The sequence below is a fragment of the Pleurodeles waltl genome, chromosome 2_1, assembly GCF_031143425.1.
Source record: "Pleurodeles waltl isolate 20211129_DDA chromosome 2_1, aPleWal1.hap1.20221129, whole genome shotgun sequence".
Taxonomy (NCBI): domain Eukaryota; kingdom Metazoa; phylum Chordata; class Amphibia; order Caudata; family Salamandridae; genus Pleurodeles; species Pleurodeles waltl.
In genome coordinates this window covers 104,777,869-104,796,430 of record NC_090438.1, presented here as the reverse complement: position 1 = coordinate 104,796,430, position 18,562 = coordinate 104,777,869, and the positions used below count along the sequence as shown (strand labels likewise).

The following is an 18,562-nucleotide window of genomic DNA, read 5'->3' as shown; positions in this document are numbered from 1 at the left end:
TGAAATTTGTAAGCCAGCTACATGGGGATCGGTTCACACTTTCACTAGACACTACTGTTTAGACTCCAATGCTAAACCAGATGCTCAAGTAGGGCAAGCCTCCCTCAGGAATTTATTTGCCTAGTCTGTTTTTTCTCTCCTCTGTTCTTTCCGCGGCATTATTGAGGATGAGGTTGCTCTTCTATTCAATTGCTTATGACTATCAACAGAGATCCCCTACGAGAGAAGGAATAGTTTCTTAGCTGTAACTCCAGTTCTCTCGTAGGGGAATCTCTGAAGTCATAGGCAATCCTCCCTCCTCCCCAGTGGACAGAACAGAGAGTAATGTTAGACAGACCTATCTCTAGAGCTTATCATCAAAAAGAACTCAAGCAACTTCCATCTACTGAGGATGACGGAATACTGGTGGTATCTGCAGCCTTAAAGGCACAGTCATTATTTTCCACTCACATAATAGCAGCCTATGGGGGCTATACTGCGTCGAGTGAACCAAATTCACAAGTGAATTTTGTAGAAAAAAAGCCTAAAAGGCCGAGTTCAGTGCTCCAGAAGGCTGTCACCAGGTACCAGAAAAAAAGAACTGAAGCAACTGCCATCTGCTGAGCATGATGGTATCCTGGTGGTCTTTGCAGCCTTAAAAGCACAGTCATGTTCCACTCGCATAATAGCAGCCTATGGGGCTACACTGCTTTCCTCTTCTTCATCTCTACTTTGTCAGGAAAAACAGTTTGTGAAGGAGATTTGAGGTCTGGTGTAAAACATTTACCTCGAATTATACATTTTAAGTGTATTTTAACCCTGTTTCCCAAGTACAATCTGAAGAATTACACCACTGAAGCCTGTTTACCTAGGCAGCACATTATGGGGGTCATTCCGACCCCCGCCAGCGGCGGCAACTGCACGCCCGGCGGGAGCCGCCGAATGACCGCACCGCGGTCAACTGACCGCAGCGGCCATTCTGGCTTTCCCGCTGGGCTGGTGGGCGACCGCCAGAAGGCCGCCCGCCGGCCCAGCAGGAAAGCGCCTTCAACGAGGGAAGCCGGCTCCGAATGAAGCCGGCGGAGTTGAAGGCGTGCGACGGGTGCAGTGGCACCCGTCGCGATTTTCAGTGTCTGCTTGGCAGACACTGAAAATCAATGTGGGGCCCTGTTAGGCATGGGCACGGGCACTGGCATGGGCACTGCAGGGGCACCCAGGGGTCCCGCGACACCCGTTACCGCCATCCTGTTCCTGGCGGTGAAAACCGACAGGAACAGGATGGCGGTAAGGGGGTCGGAATCCCCATGGCGGCGCTGCAAGCAGCGCCGCCGTGGAGGATTCCCTGGGGCAGCGGGAAACCAGCGGGAAACCAGCGGGACACCGTAGGTTTCCCGTTTCTGACCGCGGCTGTACCGCCGCGGTCAGAATGCCCATGGAAGCACCGCCAGCCTGTTGGCGGTGCTTCCGCGGTCGTTGGCAGAATGACCCCCTATGTTCTTTCTTAAGTGTCCCTGTAGGCCTTATTGAAGTAAGGCAAACGTCTACACTTAAGAAGAGACTATGTAAAGACGTGGTCCGGGATACCACGCATGGGTGGAACTATTCAGATGCTTATTACTTCAACGGAGATTCCCCTACGAGAGAACTGGAGTTACAGATAAGAAACTATTCCATCTATAACTAGACCAAAAGCTAGTTGGAACAAGCATGGAACACGATAATCATCTTCAAAATGCTTTGGCCATGATGTACTGCCCTGCCAAGCAATGGAAAAGCAAGAAAAATAGATAAACATCAATTGCTGAACGTGGCTGACTCAAAACTTTCTCTCACTCTGTACAGGGATACATCTTCCTATTGCAATTTTTTTTACATTGATTAGATGAGCTCCCTCAGATGGTTAAAGCTGTCTGTAGACAGACCTAACTAGCGTACTAATAACTTGACTCACACTAATATTTTAACTTGGCTTGTAAATAAAGAGAATGTTCATGGGCTCTTTTAGAAAAGGCATGTGCCTTCTACTGTCCAGTGTATCATCTCTTTACTGGTGAAAGTGTACAAACAAATGCTTCATTTATGAGCACAATCATACCTGCATATGGAAACGGACAATCAAGTAATTCCCTACGGCCTGCAGATGAGGGCCGAAATGGGTTGAGGATGGGAATACCCATCTGGCGGGGACTTGAAAAAGAGAGAGCACAGCTCGTACAAATAAGAGTCTGTGTCTTTTTCTGCTGCAATCTCTGGTGGACATACATGTGTGCTAAGCTGGTGCTGTGCTCGAGCTGGACACTGCTGCCCATGACATCGGTGGCCCTGGGTAACTGCTTGCTTCAGGTGCAGAGCGTAGTCTGTCAGGTTCCAGCCTGGTCGACCATCAAGAGTCTTAGTATTCTTCCTTCCAAAGGTAACAGATTTTGTATTAGTAACAGCTGGTACTTGCAGCACTGGTGTACACATGGCAGACCTGCAAGAGTAAAGTCTATGTAGTATTCAAGTTAACAAGCCATCCCAAATGCTCAGTCGAATAACTATTGTTTTAGCACCACAGAAAGGATATTGTGCACCCTCTAGCAGATCTAGAAGAGACATGTCACCTGTCTCCAGCTCTCTGCAGCTGAAGAGTTTACCCACTTACTGGCTAAATAAGAATCAGTGGGACAAACAAATCTTACTCCAATCTGATTGATCATCTTTGTTAATGAAGTGGTCCGGCTTCCAGTGAGTGAACTGAGCATTCATCCTCACCTGGGAGTCAAGACCTGTCATCTACTCGTCATGCTTATTAGCCATACATTTGAGGAAAGGTGCAGGTGGAGCTGATGGGCCTGCACTACCATACCACCCAACCACTGAAAATATATTATTTGGCAGCATACATTGGTAGTCGCGAATAGAATAATATTCTACATTTTAAATTTAAAATCTGTGGATACGGCTGTCTCTGGCTGTTGGGGAAGAGCGGAGGGAGGGATGGGGCTCACATTGCTCCTGCCCCCTTATGTCAGCCTGATTGCCTTGGTCGCTGGGCAGCTACAGGCAGTACCATCTGCTACATGAACCGTAGTTCCAACTAGAGATGAGATGGCACATAGGAAGGATGCAATCCTGCTTGACATCTAATCAGGGTCTCTAGGACTCGCTCAGGGTCTTGGTCATCAGCCTGCCTCTTACTTCATTCCTTATCAGCCGCTATGAAAGGCGGGGAATATGGTGAAGTCTTAGGCAGGGAGTGGTGAAAGACACAGCCATGCCATGGGTGACACAGCACTATCAGCTGAGCTCAGTCTTAGCATGAGTATAAGATGCATGGGATGTGAAGAAGTTCCTGTAATGTGTTTTTAACACAAGATGTGTGATACCTGGAAGGGATGTGTTTATCATTGTACTTCATCTGTTCCAAGCAACTATGGCAATAATTTATTTCCGTTCTCTTTTAGAAGCAATGATTCCACAAGCATTTGGCTTGGCTTTAAAGAACCAGCTGTGCTTTCTTAGAAGTCACATGGAACGTTCTATGCTTGTCTCTCTTTATTGTGAACATTTCTACATTTAGAGTTACAGTAATGATTCCTATTCCGCCTTAGGAACGGATGAAGAGTTTCATGTAGGGTGAGCTCGATTTTTTTTTACAGCCTTCTCACTTTGAAAGATTTTACCTATTAAATTCAGATTACTTGTACCTTTAGCTTGACTTACACTTGAAACCTTTGAAGATACTCCGTATTTTTCTATGTCTGTTAAGAAACATCAGTTACTATCATTCATTCTTTTCTGCTGACCAGCAGTCTCACCACAGTGCCTCCACCTTTTCAAAGAGTGCCTCTCTACTTGATCATTTCCCTGAATCCAAGTACAACTGATTAACATGTTTGGTGCACAATATAGTAGCATGAGGCTGTCCACATGCAAGACTTTAAACAAGTACTGCCTCACCACCTTCAAAGTCTGAGAACCTCATAGAGCTCACTAACCCTTCATGTCCTCTGTTTTCACCTTTTCTTCTAACTTCCAAAATGTCCAGGCCCACTCTAACAGATACACACTGAAGATTGTGAAGGTACATTACAGACTGATGATCACACCAGCGCAGTGGTTCTCCAAGCAAACTTTACACACTTTACTAAATCAAAAACATACACGGATTAGAGTTACTCAGTGTATAAAAAGTGTGGATCCTCAGTGACTGGGCGCAGGGGAGCCCCTGGATGACTGTTGCTTGCCTGGATAGAGTTTGAGACTGATCATCAAGGACAGCAGGTTGGTGTGTGCCTCATCTCAGCCATTGAATACCTGGCAGTGTGAATGGCTGGAAGTTGAAGACAGAAAAGGGAGATCTGCTGAACTGTGTTGTATTAGACCTCTGAGATATTTGTGGTTTCTAGTCCCCCTTACCCTTCCCCCAACACCCCTTCCCACCCTCCACTCTTAACTTAAGGGTGTCTTTGCTGTTTCAACTTGATCAGACCGGTTCAGTGAATGAAATTTCGTATGGGGACTAGAAGAAAATGGAGAGGGGGTACTAGATGATTGTCAGAAGTGAAAATGTGCAGCTGGGGCTGACTTTAAAAGGGTTTAGTGATTCCATTTCTCTGGGAACAGACTGACTGGGACCCCCAGCTCCACATGCCTAAAGCGAATAAAGAGACCCAGAGGCATCATAGAGAAATACTTTCTACAATCTGGAAAATGTGGACTTTCAGATGGGAGGACTTATAATTCTCCCTAGCAGACCTTCATGTGGGCCTTGAGATAACACTAGTGGAAAGCCTGGGGACACTGCAAGCACACTTGGGCAGAGACATGGTCACGTCAACATCAACTCCAATACTCAGTCATTCAGTCAAAGACTGGATTCTTTGGAAAGACAATGAGAGGCAAATGCATTTTTGGAACATCTTATCCACACCTCAAGTGACCATCTGGAATTTCAGACACAATTGCTGAAGAATAAATGTGAAGATTTAGAGAATAGATCCTGCAGGTATAATATCTGTGGCCGTAATCACTAGGAGGGAACTGCAGGAGAAAATATTTTTGCATACCTCATCAACATCTCTAGGGACATTATAAAAGGGGATGAGGACTAGCCATTTGATGTGGTGAGAGCACATAGATTGGGGAAATCGCCCAAGGACCCCGCTGCAAAGTCAAGAGATATTTTGGCAAATTATTTCAACTATTGGCTTAAGAAGAAAACTATGTTCCCAGGCCAAGGCATATTAAATTCTTCCAGTAGGATGTTGTTAATTCGGAATTCCTAAGCAGTGCAGGAGAGACCTTTAGTTATTTTATCTTTTTCAGTTGTTTCCGGTGCCAATGCCAGACATGAAGCTAAAAGCTGTACAAGGCAAACTGACATCCTTTATATGGTTTGGGAAGCAGTGCACCAATCAACAAGTGATTGCTCATGGCCCCAAGAAAGTAGGGAGTTCTGATAGATTGAAATATTACAGGGTAGTCCATCTACAGGTGGTGGTTGAGTGGACAGCGAAGAAGTCCAGAAAGATATGGCTCTGTTGTATCTTGCTATGGTGAGCCATCCCTTGTTGGATTTGCCATTGTAAGTGAAACACCAGCGGGCCAAAAATGTTTATACAGCAAAACTGGTAAGACAGCCTTGATAGTATTGGTTAGGGTAACACGGGTGGGTGGATTACCATTGGTCCCTCTCTACTGTTGCATTTTAATACGTACTTTTCACTGGTCCTCTCACGATATGACTTTACATGCTAAAGACAGAGTGTAAGGCTCTCTCAGATATATTCAAGCAAGGATCAGTTAAAACATTTGTGGAGTCCAAGAGAGAATTTGTAGTAACGCAATCTAGCCGATGTAATACCTACAGCTTTGACATTGGGTACTACATCTGGAGAGTAAGGAAGCATCTACAAGAGACCTGACTGGTCTAAAAAGGTTTACTACATCAGAGGTTCTAAGGGCCTGCTATGAGGCATCTATGGAAGAGTAAGCAAAAATGCATAAGGCGTGACATGATTTTCAATCTAACTGGATCAAAGTTCTGGGTAGGGACATTACACATGATGAGTGGAGCCTTAATTAATGGGGGATATCCAAGGCGTACTGAAGCATTTGATATAAAGTCAGAGTTTAGGTTGTTACATCGTTGGTATATGACCTATAGAGTTTGCATCATACATATGTCACAACACCAGATACATGCTGGAGGTGTGGGCCCAGGAAGGCATTGCACCTATGGTGGTTGGACTTGCAGTACAATTGAGGGGTTTTGGAAGGAGGCCTTAAGTCACATCAGAGGGGTGCGGTGTGATACTCCCATCTCTGAAGATCTAAGTAGGGTGCTGAGTCAGGTACCAGCATTAAAGGACGTATGTGTAACACACAGGGCTTTGTGATGACAAATGGCGGGAGTAGCCAGGATGTTGATAGTCCTTGACTGGAATAAGGATCTTCTGGGTACTGCTCTCTAGCTTCATAAACTCAGTCGCTAGCAAATATAAAACGAACAATGACCTCATGCATAATGGGAAAAAGTTTTAAAAATGTTGGAGCCCTTTAATTGACTGCATGTAACGCAATAGAGAATCTTTGCTTTTCACCTCCTAGGTTGAGGGTTTCTATGACTGTTTTCCGAGGTCTTGGTGAGTCTGAGGGTCACTTTGTTGGATTTTGAGCTATAATTGGAGGGACACAGCTCATACCCCATCACAAGGACCACATCTGCGGCATTCTGTAGCCTGCGTCGGAGGGAAAGTGTGTGGTTGGGGCGTAAAGTTGGAATGGGTGTTTTAATGTTTGCACTGAGGATCTCTTGTGTTATCATGTTTGATAAAAAAAAAAACTTAATAAAAAGAGTTATTCAGAAAAAGTGACACTGCATAAAAATAAAAAACGGGTAATGCCTTCTGTCTAAGCCTTTATATACAGGCCTGCACATTTATTTCAGTAAATGTCCTCACAGATTTACCGCTGTATGAAAATGTCCCTGCTGCTCCACATATGTAGAGTTAAGACGTCTCGCAGAGTGCCCATGTCCATAATTAGACGTGTCCGTTTCTGTGTGTGCATTACTCTGATTCTGTGTGTGCATTACTCTGATTCTGTGTGTGCATTACTCTGAATTGTTTACCCTGCGTTTTACTTGTGTCCTGAGAAGCAAGTTTCCTGTAGTGGGCTAATATGGGGGGGAAGGGGGGCTTGTGTGCCATGACTGTGTGACAGCCCATTCACCACTGCTCTCAGCTGTGCTAGCGCTTATTGAAAACCTTTTAGAATTAATGAGTGCTTTCAGAGGGCCACACATAACAGGAAATGTAGCATTAAACCGAGAGCTGATGAGATGTACCCAGGTACTCCTCACTAGAATAGCGGCGAGACATACCACATTGATTTGTGATTTATAAATAAACAATTTAATGCACCGTGCGCTAATTGCTGCGTTCATTCTTGCAGGGCACAAATATAGTGGTTCCCTTCATGTTTAAATATGCTGTCGACAATCTCAACCAGATGTCTGGAAGCATGCTGAACCTGAGTGATGCGCCCAATACCGTGGCAACCATGGCAACCGCTGTCCTGATTGGCTGTAAGTGCGACTCTCTAATCTGTCGGCAGGTGTTGACTTTCTCCATAAAAGGTTTCCGAATATTATAGGACTGCTGACCTTTCCACGACTAACGCTTTAGCATTCTGAAGGTTTATTTATTCCTCTTTACGGCATTCACGTTTTATTACCCCAAGGTTTGATTCTTTTTGTGGGGTGATCTAAATCACAGTAATTTCCCCTGCTAATTTGTTTATGTCCACGTGAGTCATCTGTCATACCTTTTTTTCCTTTCATCAAGGAGTCACCTGCTGTACGAGCCTGGAAGCATTTCGCAGTGGAAATGAAAAAAAAAATTGCAGAAAAGGAAGGTTTAAAACAAAAAGCCCCTGCCACCCGTCAGTAATGATGCTTGACTAGCGGAGTCAAACTGTACCTGAAGCACCTTATTATCTGACAACCACAGTAATCTCCATCACGCTCAATTTCCGTAAAAAACAGAGCGGATTTAGAAATTGAAGGTCTTGCTGTTGCGGAGTTACTGCGAGATTTGAAACACGTATTTCTCACTGATTTTGTCTGAGAGCAGTTGCTTTGAACAGCTTACAGTGTGAGTTTTTTTTTTCAAAAGCGAGCTTATTAATTTCACATTTTCCTAAGTCATGCAGAAACAGACTGATATTATGAAATATTCAAAATAAAAAAACGCATAGAGCTCACATATTTAGGTCCAGATAGCATTAAAGTGAAAACAAATCCGCCAACTTGTTTAAAGGTACATTAGGTAGTGTGAATGCCAACAGAGTAAATCGAATAGTTCTCAAGAGCAGGACCTGCGTCTTGGAATCGTTTGCAGGGGTAGGTTCAACACCGAGGACTTGCTCCGAGTGAATGCTCATCATGTATACCTCTTTCCAACCACTGGCCCTGTATGGAGTCCCTCCTCGTCTTTTTCTGCAACTAAACTGTGCATTGACCCAGATTTTGAATATCAAAGTATCTTATCCGTAGATATTTAACCAATTATTATTATTATTTTTTTTACAATTTTCCTATACATTTCCACAGGGAGCTCTTCGCCTTGGTGGTGGAGATCCTTGCTCCCCTGTGAAAATTTACAAGTTATCATTTTACACTCAAATTTGGCTCCACCCCTCATTTCAGGGGGTGGAGACACGCAGATCAACAAGTTCGAATAAATTTACACTTGTAAAGGATGATAGCCAAAATTAGCAAACATACAATAAAGCATAGGCGTCAATTTGCATTTCTATATTTACTCATGTGTACATGTAACTATGTGATTAGCCCCCAGTACTGACGTGGGTAACTGTCTGGCAGGATCTGCAAATGCTTTACTTTGAGAGTTCTTGGCACATCAGCAAGCTGTCAGCTTTCAGTTTCTGCATTCTGTTCATTAAGTTCTGCTCTTCTTTTGTCTGAAACTCTAGAGCAGTGGTCTTCAAACTGTGGGGCATGCCTCTTTCTTTATTGTTTCAGTTAATTAAAACCATAACAATGTATACAGTTACACGTAGATATCTCATCATATGTAATTTATGTGCAGAGCCCCTTGACACATCACCTGTCAAATTGTGTGACAAGCCTCCATCTCTCCAGAGGTGGCGAGTGCTTCCGGGCTAGGACTTTGTTCCTGGCTGCGCCCAGGCCTAGTGAGGGAAACGTTCTCCTAGCTGAGGTCACCTGAGTCTGGGATGCTGTCCATGGACGACAACGAATCCGAAGGGCCCGTTTCCAATTAATAACCAGTGACCCATTATAGAGTTTCCTGGATCCTGCAGGAAAGGATTCATGTCTGTCCTCTAAATCCCATTTGTTAGTATAGCTCAAGCCAGTGCGTTTACAGCATGCTAGCTGTCGAGTAAGACATTCTCTGAAGGGATTAGATCTGTTTAAACAAGAATTGGGGGCATGTGTGCATAAGCAGATCACTTTGAGTCTTTAGGGATGTTTCAGAGATTTGTCTCTTTTGGCTACCACCTTCAATCAAATCACTCCTTTTAGTAAGACGTCATGTAACCAGAGTTGGGAGGCAAAAATGGGTCCTTTCTTTCTTGAGAGGCTGCCAAGGCTCCAGATACTTATAAAAACTCCTTACTAGTTCTGGGAAGTTAATTTTAATATTATGGCATTATTGCCCTCTGCCGAGGGCTTTACAGTCCCAAGCTATAGGCCTGCACCTCCAGCTCGGGCATATAACGAGGGAAAGAGCCTTTAGCAATTGGTATAGCATCAGGCGAAAACGCTATAATTTTAGAACACTCCACCCACTGAGGGTAGAATGTTCTAAATTAAAAAGAGAGAAACAGAAAGGCAAACATTGAAATGTTGGAGAAAAAGGCCTCTACCAGCCATTATTGGCCCCCAGCTACTCCATTGTCCTCAGTAGAGCGTTTAATATTTTAATCATTTGAATGTTCTATTTCCCAGGAGCCTTTTTCATCTAGATGTCTCCATAGTGATACTTTATTCATCAATATGACGGTGCCATTTGCTGTTCCTTTTCATACAGGAACTGCGCATTTCAGATGAACTGAAAACGCATCTGTGGAAATACAAGCAAGTCATTTAACGTATATTGGCTTCATTTGCAGTCTGCGGAGCTTCATCATAATTCTCAGCCGCTTTCCTCTGTCCCCTCCTTCACGTCCTACAATGAATTGATCACCCTGCATTCATTCCTCCCCCTCCCAGTTCCCTTGTTCATTCCACGCGGTCACTTGCCATTTTGACTGTAGTGCGTTGCCCAGTGCTCCCACCCATATGCCACACTACCCCTTCCACTCGTCCGTCCTTGACCAAGCGACTAATCTATCCGTGACCAAATGGCCCATCCATCTGCCTTCACTCTCTTCCTATCAACAAAATAATCAAGAGTTGGCATTTAATGCAAGACTTTACTGATACGTTGTGCAACTTTCAGCTTCATGATTGTTCCAGTAGTGACCCCACTACGATCTGTACCACCCAGTGCATTCAAGAGGTAGTGGTAGGGTTAGATGAACTTAAACGTCACCTAGGCCGCCATTATCATTGGACCGCAGCCTGTCTGCGGCATTGGACACCAAGTGCCACCAGACACTGATAGCAGGTCTTGGTGGTCCTGGTATCCAGGACCCAACCTCTCAAACCTAGAAGGTAGTACTAGCCTCAGTTACTTCTAGCCCTTGGCCAAGTAATTATGGAGCACCACCGGGGTCCATTCTGTCCCCTCTATAAGGTAATCTGTATTGCTCTGCCCTGCTCCTCGAGAGAGAGAATGTATGTCACACTTTCCTTTCCAAAAATCTTTACAGATATAAACATAACATTCACAGATGCGATGGTCTCCAGGGAAATCCAGAACTATATAACTGTCTCACCTGAAACACCGCCCACCCTGTCTGTGCCCCAGCCTTATTAGCCTTGAGTGCACCTGTGCAAGATTGCATTTTTAGATGCAGCGACACCTGTATGCCTTTCCTTCTTTGGCAGTTAACCCCTTCCCTGCCAGGGCATTTCTCAAACACGTCTTTTTTACACACTGTTTTACATTTGGAAGGAAAAAATGTAGAGAAGGACAAGGAGCAATAACACTTGTTCTGCTATTCTGTGTTCCCCTAAGTCTCCTGATAAAAAATGGTACCTCACTTGTGTGGTTAGGCCTAATTCCCACGACAGGAAATGCAACATGCACACGTCACATTTTCCCAAAGAAAACTGACCTGTTTTTTGCAAAGTGCCTAGCGGTGGACTTTGGCCTCTAGCTCAGCCGGCACCTATGAAAACCTACGAAACCTGGACATTTCTAAAAACTAGTCGCCTAGGGGAACGCCTAGGGGAATTCAGAATAGGGTGACTTGTGGGGCTCTCACCAGGTTCTGGTACCCAGAATCCTTTGCAAACCTCAAATTTGGCAACAAAAACACTTAGATGATGGAAAGTTCTGGAATCTAAGAGGAGCCACAAATTTCCTTCCACTCAGCGTTCCCTTAAGTCTCCCGATAAAAATGGTACCTCACTTGTGTGGTGAGACCTAGTGCCCACAACGGGAAATGCCCCAAAACACAAAGTTGACACATCACATTTTGCTAAAGAAAACTGACCTCTTTTTCGAGGAAGTGCAGCAGCCAAGTGTGACACACGACTGCAGCCTCGTGGTGATGAGTGGGACGCAGGAGTGCAGCATCGTGACGATGAATGGGACGCAGGAGTGCAGCATCGTGAGGATGAATGGGACACAGTGAAGCATCGTGGGGATGAATGGGACACAGGAGTGCAGCATCGTGGTGAAGAATGGGACAGTAGTGCAGCATCGTGGTGATGAATTGGGATATAGAGGTGCAGCATTGTGACAATGAATGGGACACAGGAGTGCAGCATTGTGGTGATGAATGGGACACAGGAGTGCAGCTTCATGGCGATGAATGGGACACAGGAGTGCAGCATCGTGGCGATGAATGGGACGCAGGAGTGCAGCATCGTGGCGATGAATGGGACGCAGGAGTGCAGCATCGTGGCGATGAATGGGACGCAGGAGTGCAGCATTGTGGCGATGAATGGGACGCAGGAGTGCAGCTTTGTGGCGATGAATGGGACGCAGGAGTGCAGCTTTGTGGCGATGAATGGGACGCAGGAGTGCAGCATTGTGGCGATGAATGGGACGCAGGAGTGCAGCATTGTGGCGATGAATGGGACGCAGGAGTGCAGCATTGTGGCGAATGGGACGCAGGAGTGCAGCATTGTGGCAAATGGGACACAGGAGTGCAGCATTGTGGCGAATGGGACACAGGAGTGCAGCATTGTGGCGATGAATGGGATGCAGGAGTGCAGCATTGTGGCGATGGATGGGACACAGAAGTGCATCATTGTGGTGAAGAATGGGACACGAGTGCAGCATCGTGACGATGAATGGGGCATAGGAGTGCAGCGTTGTGGTGATGAATGGGGCACAGGACTGCAGCGTTGTGGTGATGAATGGGGCACAGGACTGCAGCGTTGTGGTGATGAATGGGGCACAGGACTGCAGCGTTGTAGTGATGAATGGGGCACAGGAGTGCAGCGTTGTGGTGATGAATGGGGCACAGGACTGCAGCACCGTGGTGATGAATTGGGACACAGGAGTGCAGCATTGTGACGAATTGGGACACAGGAGTGCAGCATTGTTACAATGAATGGGACGCAGGAGTGCAGCATTGTGGCGATGAATGGGACGCAGGAGTGCAGCATTGCTATAATGAATGGGACGCAGGAGTGCAGCATTGTGGCGATGAATGGGACACAGGAGTGCAGCATTGTGGCGATGAAAGGGACGCAGGAGTGCAGTATCGTGGCGATGAAAGGGACGCAGGAGTGCAGCATTGTGGCGATGAATGGGACGCAGGAGTGCAGCATTGTGGCGATGAATGGGACGCAGGAGTGCAGCATCGTGGCGATGAATGGGACGCAGGAGTGCAGCATGAATTGGGACACAGGAGCGCAGCATTGTGATGATGAATGGGACGCAGGAGTGCAGCATTGTAGTGTTGAATGGGACACAAGAGTGCAGCATCATGGAGATGAATGGCACACCAGAGTGTAGCATCTTGGTGATGAATAGGACATAGACAGGCAAGGCGTTAGAGGCTTATGAAGTGCTGAAATGGACACAGGTAGTCAGACGTGGGATGGATTTGGAGATCGCTAACTATGACGCGGTTGGAGGGTAGTGGTACTGATGAATGGGACACAGGAGTGCAGCATCGTGACGATGACTGGGACACAGGAGTGCATCATCGTGGTGATGAATGGGACACAGGAGTGCATCATCGTGGTGATGAATGGGACACAGGAGTGCATCATCGTGGCGATAAATGGGACACAGGAGTGCATCATTGTGACGATGAATGGGACGCAGGAGTGTAGCATTGTGGCAAATGGGGACGCAGAAGTGCAGCATTGTGGCGAATGGGGGACGCAGGAGTGCAGCATTGTGGCGAATGGGGGACGCAGGAGTGCAGCATTGTGGCGAATGGGGGACGCAGGAGTGCAGCATTGTGGCGAATGGGGGACGCAGGAGTGCAGCATTGTGGCGAATGGGGGACGCAGGTGTGCAGCATTGTGGCGAATGGGGGACGCAGGTGTGCAGCATTGTGGCGAATGGGGGACGCAGGAGTGCAGCATTGTGGCGAATGGGGGACACAGGAGTGCAGCATTGTGGCGAATGGGGGACACAGGAGTGCAGCATCGTGGTGAAGAATGGGACACAGGAGTGCAGCATCGTGGCGAAGAATGGGACACAGGAGTGCAGCATCGTGGTGAAGAATGGGACACAGTAGTTCAGCATCGTGGTGAAGAATGGGACAGTAGTGCAGCAGCGTGGTGATGAATTGGGACACAGGAGCGCCGCATTGTGATGATGAATGGGACACAGGAGCGCAGCATTGTGACGATGAATGGGGCACAGGAGTGCAGCATCATGGTGATGAATGGAACACGAGTGCAGCATTGTGGTGTTGAATCGGACACAGGAGTGCAGCATCCCGGAGATGAACGGCACACCAGAGTGCAGCATCGTGGTGATGAATGGGACGTAGGCAGGGCGTTAAAGGCTTATGAAAGTGCTGGAATGGACACAGGTAGTCAGATGTCAGATGGATCTGGAGATAGCTAATTAGGATGTGGTTGGAGGGTAGTGGTACTGATCCAAGTGCCAAACCGGCCGCAAGCAGACGGGACAAGGGATATTTTGGAGAGCGGAGGGGACAAGTCTAAGTTGATGGAGACCTTTGGGAGTGCTGAACAAGAGACATGCCAGTTTGGCAGGGCGTTTGAGTACTAGACAGATAAGGGGCTTGTGGCAAACCCACATAGGATACATGCGCGTACAATAAGGATATAGGATTGGTGAGCAGGACACTGCATGGCAGAAAGAAGGGCATTAGGGCTGATGGTGGGTTGCAAGTTCCATCCATTCTACTCTTCTGCAAGTATCACTTACCTTGCACACACTGGATCAGCGTGCTGTCCAGTGCACTGAATGGACACTTCACCGTTCATACACCACAAGGAAAGCAGTTCCTTTTCTTATTACATGCACCACAAGGGAAGCAGTCCCTTTTCTTATTACAAAGCAGAGATCTCATGTAATGTAGGACCTTTTGTGAACAAACCACCAGCTATTTCCCACAGAAGACATTCATCTTGAAAAGTAGCCCCCTGGAGGTTACACAATATAAAATCATTAATGAAGTCTGATGAAGTCATATCACATCTGTGTTCAGTAGCGCAAGACATTTACAGCCTATTAAGTTGTGCCAAAAAGACACTGGTGAGCGCACTCCAAGTCCAGTGCTAGTATGCATGGGATAGGTTTATCTGATCATAGAGTAAAAATAATAAACCTTCTGATTTGCGGGCATTTGCCTTGACAGCTCTGTTGTGGTCAGGTAATGTCTCAGTAGATGTCCTCACTTTCATAGTGTAAAACAAGCTGTGCATCCGGTTTGAGGCCTCGAGAATGACTAGGTATTATAAAGGCTACTTCTTAAGCGGCAATGATATTCGTGCATTGTACTGCTGTGATGTTTTTCATTGGAGCCTAGGCTGTGCGCATGCACTGTCTGCAAGACATGCTGTATTCAGTCCATGGGCTTTAACCACGCCCACTTTTGCCATTTGTTCTTTGTTGTGCTTGTCTTAAATGCTTCCTTTTTCTTGATGCTTTTTTCTAAATGTCCCTCCTTTGTGTGTGTAGACCCCTCCCAGTCGATTTCACTAAGAGAAAATTTTTGTTGACCATGACACTCCGTTCACGCTTCCTCCTGTTACAGCGTGTCATGGCCCCTCCTTCCGTGGAGCACTGCAGCCCTAGAGTTCTTTTTTGATTGTCCATAGCAATGTGGTCACCCACACCAGTGAAAACACACCAAAGGTTTTGTTTGTGACGGCACTTTTTTCTTGTATTTGTCTTTCACCCTCCACTTCGAGCATGGTTAATGGCGCTTTGTCCTTGGATCTCTCTATCTCTATCTCTCTCTCCACTTCAAGCATGGTGAGGGCTCTTTGTTCTTTATCTCTCTCTACCTCTTTCTACCCCTCTCTCTGTACTTCTCTCTCTCTATTTCTACCTGTCTGTAGCAACCTCTCTACCTCCCTCTACCACCTTACCTCTGTCTACCTCTACCTCTCTACACCGCTACCTATACCTCTTTATCTCTACACCTCTACCTCTCAATTTCTACACCTCTACTTCTCTACTGCTTTCTTCCGCTCTCTCTACCTCTACACCTCTCTCCATCTACCTCTCTCTACACCTCTACCTCTCTACACCTCTATGTCTCTCTACCTCTCTCTGTACCTCTGCCCCGCAATCTCTGCCCCTCTCTCTCTGTACCTTTCTCTCTACCTCTACACCTTTACTTTACACCTCATCCTCTCTACACTTCTACCCCTCTCTACCTACACACAACTACCTCTCTCTCTACCCCTATACTGCTACCCCTCTACATCTCTCTCTTCCCCTCTCCTATCTGTCCACCACCAGTGCTGATTGATTCCGACACAGCAGGCGGTTGTATGTCATTCACAAAGCATATCGGTTCCTAAAATAAGGTGCTGGCTAATGCTCTGAACACAGTTACCAGCCATCCTTTAATATTTTCGATGCGTGTGAGTATGCCGTCACGCACATGTCTGGGGGTGTTTTTTCGCTTGTAGTGGCAATGCAAGATGCTATACAATAACACAATAGAAACGCAAAAATAGTGCATTCACATCCAAAATGCAAGACCCATTGGTTGTGCCAATACTTGTTGTTTGTTGCGTTTAGTAGACAGGACTGCATGCCATGACATTATCTTAGAAGTAGAAGTAGGAGTGGAACGACAGAGCAATACATGTGTGGTGGAAATTCTCACTTTGTCCACCACATTATTTATAATTTTTACAGTAATGCCCTGATAGAAGTAAGTTTTAATTGAATAAGATTAAGTGTATTACAGAGCCCTCATACCTATGTTGAGTACTCAGGATCCGAATGAGTCCAGCATGACTTTTTGTGCAAATTGATACATATGTGGTATTGAATGGAGCAGTTGAAAATCCACTATTGCATTGCCACCCTGGAAATCAGGACAGTGTTGCGCGAATCACCACAAAGCAGTGGTGATTCCAAACACCCTGACACTTCAGGAGTGGGTCTCACCATTTGGATCTATGTAGGAACAACATTATCTTTATGAGTGTAGAAAGTTTTGAGGAGCTCATCCCATCCCAGGGAAAGCGGAGACCCTGGGCCTCTTCCAGATGGAACAAGTTGCTCTTAGCCTCTGCCCATATAACAGCCCCACGTTCCCACGCGGTCACCGAGGGTATTGCTGTAGCTTTCCTGAGGCACATAACTGATCGAATTGCATGGACAATCACCAAATCAAGGAAAGACCAAGCTTTTTCAAAAAGCCCCTTTGCGCATACCTCCCACATGCACAAACTATCACACCTAGAACATTTTTATAGCTGACCAATAACCTACAGAAGCTCGTGAGCCCTGAGCATAGCTAAAACTTTTGGCTGCATATCAGCACTCAACCAGCATGGAGAACAGAAGCCATCCACGCCAGTAAAGAATTCATTGCTCTTCTCTGTGGTCAGATAAGCCCTGTGTAGGCCGTAGAATTATATGGGTTTTAGTCAGGCATTACTCAGTAACATAAATGTGTGAGGGCGCATTCCCATTTTGCATTGTGAAGCTCTTTGCTAAAGTCCACTTTCCATTTAGCGTGCAGCACCCCAAGGAGGGGTCTGAGTGTGTGAAAGCAACGCTTTGGCAATCCAAAGATATCGCCCATTGCCCATGTTATGAAGCAACTGCAGGACCGTATGTATAGACGGTTCATCTGACACTCTCTGACAGTTATGGCGAAGCATATGTGTTAGCACATTATAGGTCAAAAAGTTCCCCTGACTAACCCCATGAAACTCTCTGGAATTCTCGAAAGGAAGCACCAAACAGATCTCCCAAATTCTCAATGGCAGACGTGTGCTACAATTGGAGATTAGTGAAGACATTTTTGTTACCAGCGTGAGCAAGCTCAGTAACCAGATAGCTGGGGAGTAAAGTAGGACCCGCGCTGTGACATGCAAGGCTGTACAATAGAATGGGTGACCGACCCGCAAGAGTTGGGGAAAGGGTCGAGAAAGATTGCCCACAGGCGGAAGCACCTCAGCACCTCTTTTGTAGCTCATAGCTCACCGGCAATGGCCGTGTTGGAGGGGCAGATACACGTGAGCCATCTACAAAGCAGTTGAATTTGGGAGACAGTGTAATAATAATTGAAGTTGGGTCATCAAGGCTGCCCAGATCAGACAGACGTCGGAGTTTTGCCAGTGGCACGCTTCACTGGCCGTTACTCCAAATAAGCTCGCCTAGCAAAATGTCAGTGGCAGTGGAGAGGTAGGGTTAGCAGAACAGTAAAGTAAGCAGGGAAGCATGATCATTTTCGATAGGGCTACCCTGTCTATTACTGATAAACATAGGGTTCTCCAAAATGCTACTTGTCCGCTAAGAACAGTAACTGTACGTGTTACATTCCCATCAAGTGTGTCTTGGACAGAATAGCATACACTCATGGCTAAATATCTGAAGGTGTTGGGCTGCCAACATAGAGTGGCCTGTCTTATATTCAGCTGTACTTTGGGGGCCGAAGTACAAAGGGGAAGCAAGCAGGACTTCTGCCAGTTGACGCGCAAACTGGACACTCATGGGAATTTGCTGATAGCCAACTTTGTGTCATGACAGTCAGCTGTTAGGTCCTGTAGATATATTAAAGCATGTGGTCTGAATATAGGGAGACCACACGTGTTCTGTCTTCCAGGGGAATAACACATTTGTCTGCCCAATAGCACAGAGTGGGGAGAGGGGACAGCCCTGTCAAGTGCCCTTGTATCCCAAGATTGGGTCCAATGTGTAGTGACCAATGCGGACGCATGCTGTGGGCTGTGTATAAAGCTCCAATATGCTCTCTAAAATTCTTGTCATGCTCCTCCAATAGGGTAACCCACTTTTTGCCACAG

General features: G+C 46.2%; 1 protein-coding gene across 1 annotated transcript in view; it reads left to right on the top strand.

Moving 5' to 3' along the window:
* ABCB7 (ATP binding cassette subfamily B member 7) overlaps positions 1 to 18,562 on the top strand; it is a 607,823-nt gene that overhangs the window by 323,046 nt on the left and 266,215 nt on the right. The window contains exon 5 of the mRNA XM_069210993.1: positions 7,420 to 7,552. Within this exon, the coding sequence (XP_069067094.1) occupies positions 7,420 to 7,552 (133 nt within the window). The remainder of the gene's footprint in view (positions 1 to 7,419; positions 7,553 to 18,562) is intronic.